General features: G+C 40.5%; 1 protein-coding gene across 1 annotated transcript in view; it reads left to right on the forward strand.

The window, feature by feature from the left end:
* LOC139740099 (heat shock cognate 71 kDa protein-like) overlaps window positions 1-16,780 on the forward strand; it is a 42,082-nt gene that overhangs the window by 15,166 nt on the left and 10,136 nt on the right. The window contains 5 exon segments of the mRNA XM_071650684.1: window positions 945-1,222; window positions 3,633-3,802; window positions 3,804-3,872; window positions 8,179-8,341; window positions 14,521-14,753. Coding sequence (XP_071506785.1) covers window positions 945-1,222; window positions 3,633-3,802; window positions 3,804-3,872; window positions 8,179-8,341; window positions 14,521-14,753 — 913 coding nt within the window.

A 16,780-nucleotide genomic window follows, 5' to 3' on the forward strand; every position in this document is an offset into this window, starting at 1 on the left:
TTTGACACAAGATAAAGCTGAGAACTTAGCAAATGAATGTCTGAGTGAGGTACAATGCATTGGGTGGGAAAGGAGGGCAAGTAGTCTCTCTTCTACTCTCTTCTGTGCCTCGTTGAATGGATCAAACATTTCATCTTTCACTGAATGAAATATTCTGCCCATTGCACGAATGATAAACCTTCATTATTTGTTTTCTATAACGCCTAAAATATATCCTTGTCATTTGATGTGTTAGTAATGTAGATATAAGAGAGAATCTGAGATCGCGAGAGTGCTCACTGAGCGCCTTACGCTTGCATGCTTTCACATACTCACACTGCAAATGCAAGCGTTTTACACACGTAGTGTGCCGGGCTCTCAGCGAGCGTGCAATGGAGCAAATCGTATTGATCCAAAATTGCATGGTAAATGGATCCGCAATGGCACAGATGATGAAGTCATAGTGAAATGGCCCGAATGATCAAACAACCAATCAAATGACAAGGATCTCTTCAGGCGTTATATAAATAGAAATGATGTGAAATTGTAGTGATCAAAGTCAAATCACAGGTGCATTGATGTCAAAATGAAGTCCCATTTGTGTGCTCTTAATTTCCTCATGCGAGTCAACAAAAAGTTCTTCCTTGAAATTACATGGTCTATAGAAATTATTCAGAACATTGTACATGTCATGAAAGATTGAAAATTACAACCCCGATGCACTGCACTTAAAACAAGACTTTGATTCTTGTGTGTTCACAATAGACATGGAACAATGCTGGTCATAGTTTTTCAACGTAGTCCATAAAATTAGTTGGGGGAAAAAAAACAGTTACTTTTAGTTTCCTTTGTAGTACTTTGCAAGTTGTTATACACTATGCTTGACGCTTTTGTCCAAAAATAGAAATGCATGCATTGCAACAACTCTTATATATCCTTTCGTATTAACTTCTTCTTTATTATAGCATTGAGATTGATTCCCTTTTCGAGGGTATTGACTACTACACATCTGTCACACGAGCACGATTTGAGGACTTGTGTTCAGATCTCTTCCGAAGCACACTAGAGCCTGTAGAAAAAGCTCTGAATGATGCCAGGATGGCCAAGGACAAGATCCATGATGTTGTCCTTGTTGGAGGCTCCACCAGGATTCCCAAGATCCAGAAGCTTTTGACAGACTGCTTCAATGGCAAGGAACTGAACAAGAGTATAAATCCTGATGAAGCTGTTGCCTATGGTGCAGGTTAGTTTCCCATAATTGTGAAACTGCAGTTAGACACTAAGGGGGCATTTGGGACATTCTAATTTCTAGAGATGTTATTACCTCCGCCAAGGGAGGAGGTTATGTTTTTGTCACCGTTGGGTTGTGTGTTTGTTTGTTAGTTAGTTAGTTTTTGCAAAATAACTCAAAAAGTAGTTAACAGATTTGGATGAAACTTGCAGGAAAGGTTAGAATGATACAAGTAACAGATGATAAAATTTTGGTAGTGATCCGAGAATTTTTGGGGAATTTATGAAGGATTTTTTATATTTTGGCAGGTAGGGTCAATGAACTTGGGAGTTCAGGCTGCGCGTATTTGAGGTTTGCATGCGCGCACTAAAGTGCGTGCTCTAGTTTCTGCTAGGGCGAGGCGCGCCGTGCGGCAGCAGAGGGTTTTTGACGTAACAAAGGCTTCTGTATTGGGAAATCGGGCAACTTTCAGCACACAATAAGCACGTATGGGTGGAAATTACTGATATCTCTATGGGAGAACAAGATCAGTGGTGGAAATGGGCTGCATGCTTGGATGAGGTCTGCGCTCTCAGAGTGCTTCTCTAGTTATCCTTTTTTCAAGGGCAGTAACAAGTGTGAAATCTGGTGCGGCTCAAGACTCTCTTTAATAATTCTTTTTCTAAAATCAGTCATATCATATATTTTAAATCATCTTTATTTTAATATTAAGGTCTCTTGACAAAAGGGCACCAATGAACTATTGCAGAAGCTTTTCGTCTATGATTTTTTTTTCTTTTAAGCCCATGGTCAGATTTTGATAACACTTCGCCACAGTCATTCTGAGTATCATTGGAATTTGGACACACAAAGATGTTTCCAGTGGCCATAGATTGATACATTTCAACCATCCCCAAATCCAGATATGGCTCCTGTATTCCCATTGTCCAGATGGCCCCTAGGGGCAGAAGGTTTCAATTTTAATCATCTTTCAATCCAAAAGTAGTATGGCTAGGCAATTGAAGGTGCATGATGATGATCAGATTTTACTGAGCCTGACAGGAATCATTCTACTGGCTGGAGATGCTTTACTTTTCTCTTGTTGATAAGACTGGTTCCAGAGTATTGCCTCAAATATGTAAACCTCTGACAGACATGTCCATACCAATGGTGCACTGAATTTTTTTTATTTATTTATTATTTTTTAATGCCAACACTGACATGAACATATGTTAAAAAGGGGATACAAAGATATTCAAAATGCACACACGGTTCCTATAGAGGCCTCATAGTGGGTCTACTTAGGGCCAAAACACTTGCATTTTATGTCACTGATCTTCCCTTCAATTTTAGATTTTTTGCTATATGGAGAAGAATTGTTAATGGGACCCTGTATAGTAGTTACAATTCTATGAAGGATACACTCCAGGAGCATCAGATGAACCTTTCTTCTTTAATGTTGGTGTCACTTAACCCTAACTAGGCCGGGCTATTCAGGTAGATCATAGAGCCGGGGGGGGGCCTCCCAGGCCCCCCCCCCTCCAGATCTCGGCCGTCGACCGCGCGATCGCGACGAAAATTGGCACACATATTGCCTATGATGTAATCTACAGTACCACGAAGTTAGATTTAAAAAAAAATTATCATCTATGCTAATTATAATGCATAAGGATGCAGGAAATCAGACAATTTGGTATAAATCACTAAATAAAGCTCAAAATGGGCACATTTTTTGTGTAAATGTTCTTTTTAGTGTCCTGAGGAAATATAAGAGAAAAAAATTGTGCCATCCAGAAAAATTTCTTAAGTATTTTATTGTTTTTTTGAATTTCTTATGTATTTCTGTGTTTTTTTCGACTTTATGTTTTTCATTGTTTTTTCGATGAAACTTGTCCGCGATATTGTTCTGGTCAAGAAAATGTGTTATTAATTGATTTTAATCAATAAAATCCCAAAATAATCACACTTTTATGAAATTTGCCAGTAAGCACAGTTTGCATTGAAATTGTACACGAATTCACGTTTTTGAGCAATTTTTGGTCTGACATGCACGGACATATTTAAGCGCAACTTCGGAACCGCGCACCCGTGCATCGCAAATTTGGTTTCAAAAGATGCGGGAGACTCGAAAGAAAAAAGTCATGAAACGTCGCGGCGATAGCTTTTCGCGTTAGCGATACATCACGCGAAACGTCGAGGGGGGGGGCCTCGGAGGCCCCCCCCCCCCGGCCTAGTTAGGGTTAAGGTATCTTTAGCATTCAAACAGGATACTCATGCTGTCATCCCACTCATCTTAATGCATGACATGTGCACAAATATCAGAGAAAACGCAATGATACCGCTCTGTGAATTTGACTCGTAAGAGTATGTTGGATGAATGCACAACATGTTACTTTGCATGAGTTACCATACAGATATTTTATGTTTTTGTTTTCATGTGCAGCTGTCCAAGCAGCCATTCTGTCAGGAGACAAGTCAAATGAGGTGCAGGAGTTGCTTCTTCTGGATGTTGCCCCTCTGTCCATGGGAATTGAAACAGCTGGTGGAGTCATGACTCCTCTCATTAAGAGGAACACAACCATCCCTACAAAGCAGTCACAGAAATTCACAACCTAATGCTGACAATCAGCCAGGTGTACTTATTCAGGTCTATGAGGGGGAGCGTAGCATGACCAAATACAATGTGAGTACTGAAGAGATCTATCTGCCAACCCTATGTGCTCTATATATTCTGTCCAGTCAAGAACCGCAAAATGGTATGAGAGTCTTGTACAAAGTACCCTCTAACCCATCAACATGTGAGTTGCTTTAAAATCAGTACCAGTTGCTTTTGTCACCTTATCAACTAGTATAAGTGTGTTGTCAATGTTGATATCAGTGACATTTTTGCAGGAGGGTTGAAAGAATCTGTGTATTATTAGCAGTGTGATAGAATTTAAACAAATGGACACCATGCCCCCCTTGATGACACCCAAAGCTCGCCAAGTTTGATATGTTGTTCTCAGGTAATAGTCTGAAAGAATGTGTGGACAGTGAACTTGGGATACACTGGTGAGCACAAGACCATTGGGTCTCTTCCCCCCCATGATGAAATTAAAGTCTGCCGTATATACTGCCTTGGCCCTAAAGGGTGCCAGAGGCAAATGGTTGCTGGATTTACTCTGTCCATCCCACATCTTGTTATTGTGAATCATCCTAAGGGGATGGGATCATAGTTTGTTCAATAAGTGATTGGGGGGGGTGGGTGTGTGCTGGAGTAAAGCCCAAATATTCCAATAAACAAATTGTCATGATTTTGACCAATCAGGAAAGGAAGTAACATTGCAAAGAGGGAATAATGTATTCGCCAGCCATTCAAAACTTTTTTATCACTTTTTTTGAATTTAGATGCTAAATTTCATTAGTATTTCTACATGTTTTTTTTGCCTATTTCTTTAGAAATTTGTTGTGTAAATAATTAATTTCAAGTATTACCAAATGAAGCAAGCCACATTATTGGATTTTGAAGAATAATTGAACATGGGCATGTGACATGTGGATTTTTGAAGTTGAGAATAGGATTTCGTTCACTAATTTTTAGCTCACCTGAGCCGAAGGCTCAAGTGAGCTATTGCGATCGCTCTTCGTCCGGCTGTGCGTCGTCCGGCGTGCGTAAACTTTTTACATTTTCATCTTCTTCTTGACAACCCCTTGACCGATTCTCACCAAACTTTGCAGGTAGCATTCATGGGGAGATAGGATCTCAATTTGTTCAAGTGGACACCATACCCCACCTGGGGGCCCCCAGGGGGGCCCAAACCCCCCAAAATGAAGGAATCTTAAAAAATCTTCTTCTCTACAACCAGAAGTGATAGAGCTAAGTTGATATTATGAATTAGTACATTGATGACTGTAGTTTCAAGTTTGTTCATGGCGGAATCAGGGGGTGCCCCCCCCCCTTGGGACCCAGGGGGTGGGGAGGGGTCCTAACGGGGCCCAAATTGTACATTTTCATCTTTTTTTTTGAAAACCCTATCATAAATTTTCATCAAACTTGGCAGGTAGCATCCCTAGGAGGAAAGAATCTCATTTCCATCAAATGGGCACCACGCCCCACCTGGAGGGCCCCGGGGGCCTAAATTTGGACCGAAATTGTACATTTTCATCTTTTCCTTGAAAGCCCTATCACCAATTTTCACCAAACTTGGCAGGTAGTGGCCCTAGGGGAATAAAATCTCAATTTCCCAAGCTGGGGGGGGGGGGGGAGGGGCAAAGGGGGGCCAAAATTTGGACGGGAATTGTAAATTTTCATCTTTTTCTTGAAAACCCTATCACAAATTTTCACGAAACTTGGCAGGTAGCATCCCTAGGGGGATAGAATCTCAATTCCATCAAATGGGGCACCATGCCCCACCTGGGGGGCCCAGGGGTCCCACCCCCCCCCCCCCCCCCCTCCTGTAAGGAATCTTTACAGATTTTCTCTGGAACCAGAAGTGATTGAGCTAAGTTGATACAATGAGTTGATATATTGATGACTGTTGTTTCAAGTTTGTTCATGGGAAAATCAGGGGTGCCCTACCCCCCCCCCCCCCTCCCCACACCCCCTTGGGAACAAAGGAAGTGGGATGGGATGGGGGGGGTCCAAATGTGGGCCTTAATTTTGTATTTTCTTTCTGAAAACAACAATGGATTTTCACCAAACTTGGCAAGTAGCATTCCCATGGGGATAAGATTTCAAAGTGTTTGAATGGGCACCATGCTTTCCTTGGGGGGGCCCCAGGGGTTCAAACCTCCTAAGTTAACGAATGTTTAATAATATTTTTCTCTAGTTCTAATCAAAAGTGATAGGGCTTTTTTCCCCAAGCTGCATAATCCAACATTCTATAAAGTACAGTGTACTTGGTAGGTATTTTTTTTTTACCAGTGTGATGGAATATGTAAATGGACACCATGCCTCCACTCTCAAAGCTACCCCCACCATAAGTTTCCAATGTTCTCAGGTAAGAGTCTGCAAGAATGCATGGAAGGTGAATTTGCGATACTCAGGTGAGCGCGTGACCCCCGGGTCTCTTGTTTCACTACTTATAGAAGCATACAAAAATATTTTGGATTCAGTGAACTCCCTCAGTCTTTGAGCATATGGCTTGAAATTTTGGCACATGTGACGGCTATGGTACCTAGATGTGCAAACTTAATCTTTTGACTTTGTTGAACGATAATGTGTTGCCATGGTAACAGCATATTTTGATTGAAAAATCATACAAATATATATATGTATTCAGTTAACTAAGTCAGTCTTTGAGCACTAGGCTTGAAATTTGGCACATGTTACTGTTATAGCACGAAGATGTGCAACTTTCATCTTTCGTCATTGTTGAACAATGTGTTGCCATGGTAACAGTATATTTTGAATGAAAATCATACAAAAATTGTGGTTCAGCTAACTCTTTCGGTTTTTTTAGCATTTGGCTTCAAATTTGGCACATGTGATCACGGTATAACGTAGATGTGCAAAATTTATCTTTCATCATTGTTGAAAAATGTGTTGCCATGGTAACTGCATGTTTTGAATAAAAATCATGCAATGGTATGAATTCAGCTAACTCCCTTAGTGTTGGGAGGGGTTATTAATCACAATGAGTGATAGTTCTAGTTTGTTTGTTTGTTTTTTTTTTGGGGGGGTTATTTGGCAGGAATGCAAAGTACTCATATGGGCCTTTAAAAAGAGCTATTAACCCTTAAAAGGCCGGGGGGGGGGGGTTGAATCAACCCCCCCTCGACATTTTTCGCGACTACTCCGCCGCGCGAAATTTGTTGACCGCGCCGTTCGCTGACTTTTTACTTTCAAGTCTCGCACATCTTTTGACACCATTTTCGCAAAAATTGTGCTTACCGTTACGACGCTGCATAACGTTTTATACATGCCTGTCAGACCGAAAATGGCTCAAAAACGTGATTTTGTGTATAAAGTCTATGCAAATTGAGTTTTCGCTTCTTATTCATAAAGATATGATTATTTTCACTTTTATAAGCTGAAACTAATTAATTTTAGCATAATTGTGCTTGATATAGGTTCTGTCATAAATTTTGTGGGAAAAAAATGATAAAACAAAAGGTCGAAAAAACAATGAAATACATAAGAAATTCATAAAACAATAAAATACATAAGAAATAGATTTTGATACCAATTTTTTTTCAAGTACACTGTTAGGAATGCTACAAAGAATGTTTTCACCAAAAATTAGGATTCTAGGAGCTTTGATTTCTGATTTAGAGCAAAATGTATGATTTTATGCATATATTAGCATAATTAATTATTATGATGAAAATTTCCATATCTTTTTGTATAGCTTGGTAGATTACGCCACAGGTAATGTACGTGCCAAATTTCATGGCGATTGCGTGATCGACGGCCGAGATCTCGGTGGGGGGGGGGGGGGGTTGAATCAACCCCTCCCCAGCCACAGAACACCCAAAAGAGCCCGGCCTGGTTAAGGTTAAGGACAATGCACTAAATTTCAGTCATTTCTCTGTCAAGTAGAACAGGAAAGTCACAGTGTGTGTAATATTTTCATATGGAAAAGATAATACATAATACTGATGTGGTCCCTGGAGAGGTATTCATAAGTCAATTAATGAAATTTCATCAAGACACCATAGTGAAGTTTCATCATGGTTGCATTTGTCTGAGAGCACAGTCGTCTGACAGGCTATTAACCTACTAATTTCAATTTGCAGGCAGGTACTGAAGGAGTTTATCTTCTGGTGTGATTACATCAGCTCTCAGTAGGAGCAGATTTTGTGTTTGCAGCAGTCCTAGACAATGCTGTATATTTGTCATTCTTTTATGTGTTTTTTTTTTTATTTAAAAACATGTAAATGATTTTGAAAGTGCCTTACAGCAACACTGGGAACAGAATTATGTAAAACTGGACAAAGGTGTTGCATTTTTTGAGGGAGTAAATTAAGTTCTTTTTTTTCTTCTTCCGATTTCCCTTGGTACTGCATAGAACATTCTTGGAAAGTTTGAGCTCTCTGGCATCCCCCCTGCACCAAGGGGAGTTCCCCAAATTGAGGTCTCCTTTGACATTGATGCAAATGGCATTCTGAATGTTTCTGCTGTTGACATCAGTACTGGCAAAGAAAACAAGATCACCATCACCAATGACAAAGGTAAGCTTACCTGCTGAAGGTTTTTTCATTTGCAAATTATTAGCTCACTTGAGCCTTCGGCTCAGGTGAGCTATTGCGATCGCTCTTCGTCCGGCGTCTGTTGTGTGTCGTCCTTCGTGCGTCGTCTGTCGTCCTTCGTGCGTAAGCTTTTGACATTTTCATCTTCTTCTTGAGAACTTCATGGACTGATTTTCACCAAATTTGGCAGGTAGCATCTCTAGGGGGTTAGGATCTCAATTTGTTAAAATGGGTACCATGACCCACCTCTAAGGCCCAAACACCCCAAAATTAAGAAATCTTAACAAATCTTCTTCACTAGAACCAGAAGTGATAGAGCTAAGTTAGTACTTTGAGTTAGTACATTGATGACTGTAGTTTCAAGTTTGTTCATGGCGGAATCAGGGGTGCCCCCCCCCCCCCCTGGGACCCAGGGGAAGGGGATGGGGAGGGGTCCTAAGGGGGCCCAAATTGTACATTTTCATCTTTTTCTTGAAAATGCCATTATGAATTTTCACCAAACTTGGCAGGTAGCATCCCTAGGGGGATAGAATCTCATTCCCATCAAATGGGCACCATGCCCCACCTGGGGCCCCAGGGGGCCTAAATTCGGGCCTAAATTGTAATTTTTCATCTTTTTCTTGAAAACCCCTTGATGAATTTTCACCAAACTTGGCAGGTAGCTTCCCTAGGGGGATAAAATCCATCAAATGGGCACCATGCCCCAGTAAGGAATCTTTAAAGATTTTTTTCTAGAACAAGAAGTGTTTGAGCTAAGTTAGTACAATGAGTAAGTATATTGATGAACGACTGTTGTTTCAAGTTTGTTTATGGCAGAATCAGGGGTGCCCCTTCCCCCCTTGTGGGATGGAATGGGTCCAAATGGTGGTGTGCATTGTACATGTTCATAATCATTGAAAAACCCCTTGATGAATATTCACCAAACTTGACAGGTTGCTCAATTTGTTCAACAGGGCACCATGCTCCCCTTTGGGGACGCGAGGGGGTCTAGTCCCGCCCCCCCCCCCCCCAAAAAAAAAAAAAAACATTAAGGAATATTTACAATTCTCTAGAACCAGACTTGGTAAAGCAAAGTTTGTGTTTGTACATTGATGACTGTAGTTCTAAGTTTGTTCATTGCAGTGCCCCCCCCCCCCAAACCTCTGAAATTAAGGAATATTCAATAATATTGTTCTCTAGAATCAAAAGTGATAGGGCTTTAAGTCTTTTTTTTTTAAACTGCATAGTCCAACATTCTATAAGGTACAGTGTACCTTGCCAGGGCTCGACCTTAGCGGGAGCCCGGGGACCATTGGCTCCCCAGAATCGCTCCGGGCTCCCTAGAAATGTATGAAAAAAGCCCGGCTGGCTCCTAAAGTTTATTTGCCGTATAGCCTCACTTTTCGACACAGAATTTAGTTTATGTACACACACTATCATTTAACTGACGAACGCGAGCGGCCCTGGCGCAGCGAGCCCTTACGCCCGAAGTTATTATCCCTGCAATTGCAATATAGACTGCACACTGTACATGTTTCATTCTCCAGCCGGCCCGCGTTGCCCGCATGTGTGTGTGTCTGTGTCTGTGTACCCGACGTGTGTGTGTTCGTCGCTTCTATTATAGAATAGTGTGCGCACATGCATTTCGCTGCTTGCGTACTGTGTACACCGAACGGAACTTCGCGCGCCTGAATCCCTGTTGCCAACATACAGACCCTGGATGTATACATCGATCGCCGTGGTATACATCGATCGCCGTGGTATCCCCATGTGTGGCCGGCTGGGGAGCGTGAGTATAGTAGCTTAGCTAGCTACACACTGTAGCCAGCTGCCACTCTAAACAGTACCCTATTTCGTTTTGAGTTGGGTAGAAGCGCTCCGTTGTGCAATGTCTGCTTCTTTTTCTCTACTTCTTCCGCTTTTCCCTTGCCTCCCAAGTACGAAATGATTTTTAGAGTGTTGTGTGTGTTTTTTGTAACGTTATTGCATCATTTTTCTGCAAGGAAGAGGTGAGTTTCTGTTCGTGTATTAATGTGCACTGCAGTATGTGCAGGTGAAAAGCGTTTGGACTTTTTTCCAGAGTATCGTGGAAACTCAATGTATTAAAGGAAATCTCATATAACAGAATACTTATAACAAACTATTTTCCAGTCAAGATGAATTAATTTCCTTTGTTTTGTATCGTTTATTGACGATCCCAAGGATCTCGTCGCAATACCGAGTTTCCAATGTGTATTAATTTTTGCGTAGCTTTCGGTGCTGCAAACTTTTGCTAGGGCCTAATCCTACTACTAAACTTATCGTTCTATTTCTGTCGTTTCTCACACCTCATTTGGTATGATTTCTTCCATTTTATATCACTTTATCCATTCCCTTTATACTTTGAAATATTTAAACGTAATTCTTTCAAGTGTCTCGCACTGTTATTTTCGTAACGGCGATTTCTCCGCTTTGCTGCAATACTTTTCGAATCGAAGCGACGTGTGTTGTCTTTTCTAAATATTTGTGTTGTTGGGAGGTGTTGATACTTTGTATTTGTTATTTATTTTCCTCGGTGTTTATCTCGAGGGACTATGCGTGTTTCTTAATGTTGATAGGAAAAGGCTAAAATGATCTGAGTGATGTCTGATGGTGATGATGAAAACTATGCTGGTATGAAAAGACTTCTTACTGTGAATGCTGAGCGTACGTGCTGTTCGTTTTATTTCACTTTCCCTCTTATTCTTCTTTCCCCCTTACTCATCTTTCCCCTCCAAAGAATGATAAAAAAAGAAATTACATACACCTCACAACAAAAAGATCCACGATCTACCAACCTTTGTAAAGTTAAATCTAAATGTTCAATATCAGCAAAGAATAAGGGGAAATTTAAGCACGAATTACAATAAATTAGAGCGAGGAGACTGTGAAATACTGAATACATGCAGTCTCTTTGGCTCAAAGAAACTTGACACCCACCCCTCTCCCCTTGTGGAAATTTCCACAAAAGCAGGTGCCACACCCAGGTGCGTGCCAGACGAAAGAATGCGCGCACTGGAATAAACAACGTGTAAATATCCTGGAAATATCGATCGAAGAACCAGCTCATTGGTTGAATTAAAGGAATCATTGCAAAGATATTGTGATTCTATAGCCTTTCTTTTGGCGCATAGTAGGAAACATCAAACAGTCGAATATAGTGTACTTAATCGAATATCTTATGTTTCCTGAACGATAAGAAAAGGATCGATTAATCAGTCAATTAAAAAGGCAATCACTTAGTACTTAAAAGGTCTCGTATGCCCAGACAAATTCACTACAAGTAGGTCCAATGAGATGCAGTCATCACCTGGTTAAACAGCAAAATCATGACAATTAATTTCAGTTCATGCTCATCATAACTGCTTATTACTTTTCACAGTTTTGGCTATCAACATTCGTTCGTAAGTGTTTTTTGTTTGTTTGTTTTGTATGTTTTTCCTCGTGAAAGACGTAATGACTTCTTCGTATCGAATGTAAACTGCATGTTTACCGTAAACAAGCCATTCAGCTCAGCTATGGTGCGTTCGATCCATCGAACTTGCAGTAACCTCTTAGGCAGGAGCACATGGCGCATTCCTTTAAACTTGAAAGTGAAACCACGTGTTTGCACATTGGCGCAACCACACACAGCGCGGCATTTTGCGATCATCGTTATAGCAGACTTTCCGATTCCAGTCAGGGTAAAGGAAATTGGAATACCGGTACTTCAGAAAATACTGATGTTTAAAATCCAGTAAAATGAAAAAGCCTGTTCAAACAACGCATGATTATGTTTTATAGTAAACAATAGTTGGAAACACCGAACAGAGTTTTGCATTCGCTCACACAGAAGCTTTCTTGAGAAGATGAAAGCATTTCCCCTCCCCTGCTAGATAGTGGAAGCTTTCATAACCAGCCCAGCAAGTTTCTGGAGGTACATACATGCACTTGTACACATGCATTGCGAGAAAGCAATCAATCAATGCTGAACATTGCGTAGTTTGGATTCTTCATCATGCTGGTGACCAGCTCGATACTTCGGCATGTGTCGTAATGTTATGTTTAGAGCCTGTAGGCCTTAGAAGTCGACGAGTGTAATTCAAAATAGCAAAAAGAGGGAGATGGAAAAAATACGAATTCTGGTGGAAAAATACGGATTTTGGAGCTGCTGAGTACAGATTTGTGCTTCCAAAGGTTGGCAGCTCTGCTGATCAATCAACATGTGGCGGTACATGAATGTTTCTAACCCAGACCTTGCAGCTAAAAAAAAGAACCGAGAAAGAAAGACAATGTGAACAGACCAGGGTAAGAAATTACAGAAGGGAATAGGAGAGGGACCACTCAAAACACCTACACACACACACACACACGCACGCACACACATACTGTGACTGTGCTAAAACCCGTTAGAGACTAAGAACGAGGTATCTCAGGCTTGTGACTGTGGAGAAATGCATGTTATATCTAAATGAAATCTTCTCCACCAGGTTAATACATGTTAATAAGACCTCTACTGCTGATTGTGACTGAGGGAAACGTGGCTCCCTAAAAAGGTCCCTGAGGAGCCCGGCTGGCTTCCTAGAAAAAAAGTTCTAGCCCTGCTTGCAGGTATTTTTACCAGTGTGATGGAATATGCAAATGGACACCATGCCCCCAGCTCTCAAAGCTACCCACTACAAGTTTCCAATGTTCTCAGTTAAGAGTCTGCCAGAATGCATGGAAAGTGAACTTGCAATACTCCGGTGAGCGCAAGACCCCCAGGTCTCATGTTGCTCAGTTTTGACAGATTGCTGGGACAATCTGTAGGGAGGATCCCAAAAGTCTGGACCCATACGCTTCTACATCAGAATGAGCCAATAATTATTCCGTAAATGGCTTTGTCATAGGAAGAGTTAGTATATGTTGACCTTTGGTGACACTACCCAAAAAAAAAAAAAAAAAAAAAGATGCTCTGGGACTGTATGTAAGTATGAATGCTATGCATGCCATCTCTCTCTCTCTCTCTCTCTCTCTGATTTTCATTGGAATTTAGGGTCATGGGGGCAAAGGTCAGGTTAAAATTGCTAAAATTTTACTCTATGATACTGAAATTACTCTTTTCTCCATACCTTTGAAATTAATCAATTCATAAAGGGTCAAAGGTCAAGTAAAAATCCTCATATCCCCAAATACATGCTCTCTTAAAAAAATGATAAGATCTCATTCATCCTATTAAACGTAATTCAAGGAAAGTGAACACTCAACACATTTGTAACAAACATGTCATTTTGATATTTTGCCAATACACACATGTACAAGTGTATGTTGTCATGCGAAATATTTTGCCAACTGTCGTCACACATTGTAAAGACGTACTACATACCAATTGGGAGAACCATGCATTATGGCAGAGGCATACCAGTCACCCCTTGCATGCTAGATCTTGTTCATCTCCCTGTAGTTGGGGCCAAAGGTGCCTGCCCCATGGAATGGTATTGGTAAAGATTTGATTGATGTTGATGTGGGGTACATACACACAGATCCTATCGACAGGAAAGGCATATCCCCTCTCTGCAGTACAGATGCAAGTTTGGGGTTCTGACCTTCTATCAATCTCTGTACAGACAAGGTTAAGTCTGGTAATATCTGACAAATAGCATTGAGCCTTGTGATTCCAATAGCCATCTCATTTCACATTGAGAAAACTGCAGAGAAGATAACATTATTATTACCTCCACCAAGGAAGGAGGGTATGTTTTCATTGGCATTGGTTTTTTGTTTGTTTGTTTGTTTGTCTGTCTGTGTGCAAAATAACACAAGTTGTGGACAGATATGGATGAAACTTGTGGGGAAAGATTGATAATGACACCAGGAACAGATGATTAAATTTTATGGATTTTTGATATTTTGCAGATAGGGTCAATGAACTCGGGAGTTCATGCTCCTGGCAGGGTTCAAGCTGCGCGTATTTGAGGTTAGCATATGCGCTCTAAAGACAAAAGGCTTAATTGGATAATCGGGTGATATTCAGCAAACAGTATGTGTATGGATGGAAGTGTTAGCTGCTTGGGGGAGGTGTGTGCTCTCAGAGTGCTTTTCTAGTTTTGTGTTGCAGCACTTGTGATTTCCCTCCCTCAATTACCCCAGTTTGTCAGTAGTTTTTGGTTAGTATGTGTAGTTTTTTTATCATTATTTTTTCACAGGTCGCCTCACAAAAGAAGAAATTGAGAAAATGGTAGCAGATGCTGAGATGTTCAAAGAGGAAGATGAAAAGCAGAGGGATCGCATAGCTGCTAAGAATGCCCTGGAGAGCTATGCTTACAGCATGAAGAGCACCATTGAAGATGATAAGCTTAAGGATAAGGTCAGTGAAGAGGACAAGGCAAAGGTCCGCGACAAGTGCAAGGAAGTGCTGGACTGGCTAGACACCAACCAGGCAAGTAAACATAGTATGGATATGAAATTGGTGTTCCAACTTTTGATCTCATTACAAAACATTTACCTCCGAAATTTTCAGCTGTCAATGCCAGCTAATACCAGTGGAATGTCCTGTCTTTACCTTGATCATGTGATGGTCGATAAACTAGTCATAGACTTACGGAAGTGTGTAGCACCCCTGTCTTTGTTGAGTGAAGGCTGGTAGGCCTTGGGCCCCATTTATAAAGGTAGAGCGACGGCGTCAAGTCTCCTACACTGTAATTAGCACCAACTTGCACCCTGCAGCGTCAAATCTAAAGTTGATGTTGCATGATCAACATAAAAGGGATAGATAAAGTTGACGCTGCGTGATCGACATAAAAGCGATAGAAATTTTGACGCTGCTCAGTATAAGCTTAAAGGGAAGGTAAACCCAAAGAGCAATGTGGCTTGAGTGAAAGCAGCAACATTAGTAGAACACATCAGTGAAAGTTTGAGGAAAATCGGACAATCGATGCAAAAGTTATGAATTTTTAAAGTTTTGGTGTTGGAACCGCTGGATGAGGAGACTACTAGAGGATATGACGTATGAGTGGACAACAATACAAAGAAAATATAAAGGAAATTCAACAAAAATTCACTTTTCTAGAATTATGAAAGAGCAGTGGACTAACCGCTTTCAGAAAGCAGGGGAACAATTGCTACCCTTAACATATGTCAATATCAAATTGATGGAATTGTAATTTTCATGAAAAATGGATTTTTGTAGTATTCCCCATCACTTGACAATTTATCTGGCATCCATTACATTGTATTGTATTGAATGCAATAACAGACGATTTCCTTTTATATTGCAAAATACCATTCTTGCTGTTAGGTGGATGTGCTGGCAAGCACCATTTAGATAAGGATCACATGAATAAACATTGCATCACAGATGCTTATCTTGGTGAATTTACAAACCAAAATGCTTGTTGGTAAAAATGACCTTTTTCTGTTCATGCGCAAAGTGGAATTACAAACTGGTCTATTCATATGTAGTGAAAGCAGACAACACAAAAACAACCATCACTGCACATTGCAGTATCCCTGTGATGAGTGAGTGCATGCCTTGCGCCACTGATCTCTATAGGAAACACACTGAAGTTGCTATCATTTCCCTGGCGCAAAAGGAGAAATCAGGCTCGTATATAATTATTCAAGTTGACATCGTAACTTTTCCTACGATGTTAAGCTGACATGCCAGTTTTAGAATTTTATGAAATGCAATTTTGCAATGATAGCAAGTTGACATTCCAGCAGGAGAAGTTGACATCCCAGCAGGAGTTGCTATGATAACAGCTTTGGTATGTTTATGAAACGGGGCCCAGATGTAGATTGTTCCTTAACCCTAAAAAGACTGGGCTATTTTGATGCCTCGTAGCACTGGGGGGCTCATTGGGCCCCCCCCCCAAGATCTTGGCCGTTGACCGTGTGATCGCAAGGAAAATTGGCACGCGCATCACCCACAAGGTAATCTACAAAACTGAATAGGTTATTATTTCACAAATATTCAAATTTATTTTTAATTAATTATGCTAATTTAAGCATGAATTTTAAAAAATGGCTGTAAATCTGTAATTAAAGGTCCAAACCTGCTAATTTTTGGTTTAGGTACTCTGTGTAGGATTCTTATTGAATGTACATCAAAAAAAACGGCGATATCAAAAAATTTTTCTTATGTATTTTATTGTTTTTAAAATTTCTTATTTATTTCATTGTGTTTTTTATTGTTTTTTTCGATGGAAATCATCGGCAACACTATTTCGATCATAAAGAACATGAAATTAATTGACTTGATCAGTAAAAGTAAAAATAATGATACATTTATGAATTTTGGTCAGAAACAATTTGCATTGGCTTTGTACATAAGATCCCGTTTTTGAGCAATTTCGGGTCTGACATGCACTCACAAAATATTGCATAACTTCAGAACCACGTACCCAGGCGTCGCAAATTTGGTCTCAAAAAGGCGGGTAGCAAAATTTTTTTTTCTTATGTATTTTA

This window comes from Diadema antillarum, unplaced genomic scaffold (genome assembly GCF_040938485.1).
Source record: "Diadema antillarum isolate AM-2024a unplaced genomic scaffold, OU_Dant_1.0 seq00000835_RagTag, whole genome shotgun sequence".
NCBI lineage: Eukaryota > Metazoa > Echinodermata > Echinoidea > Diadematoida > Diadematidae > Diadema > Diadema antillarum.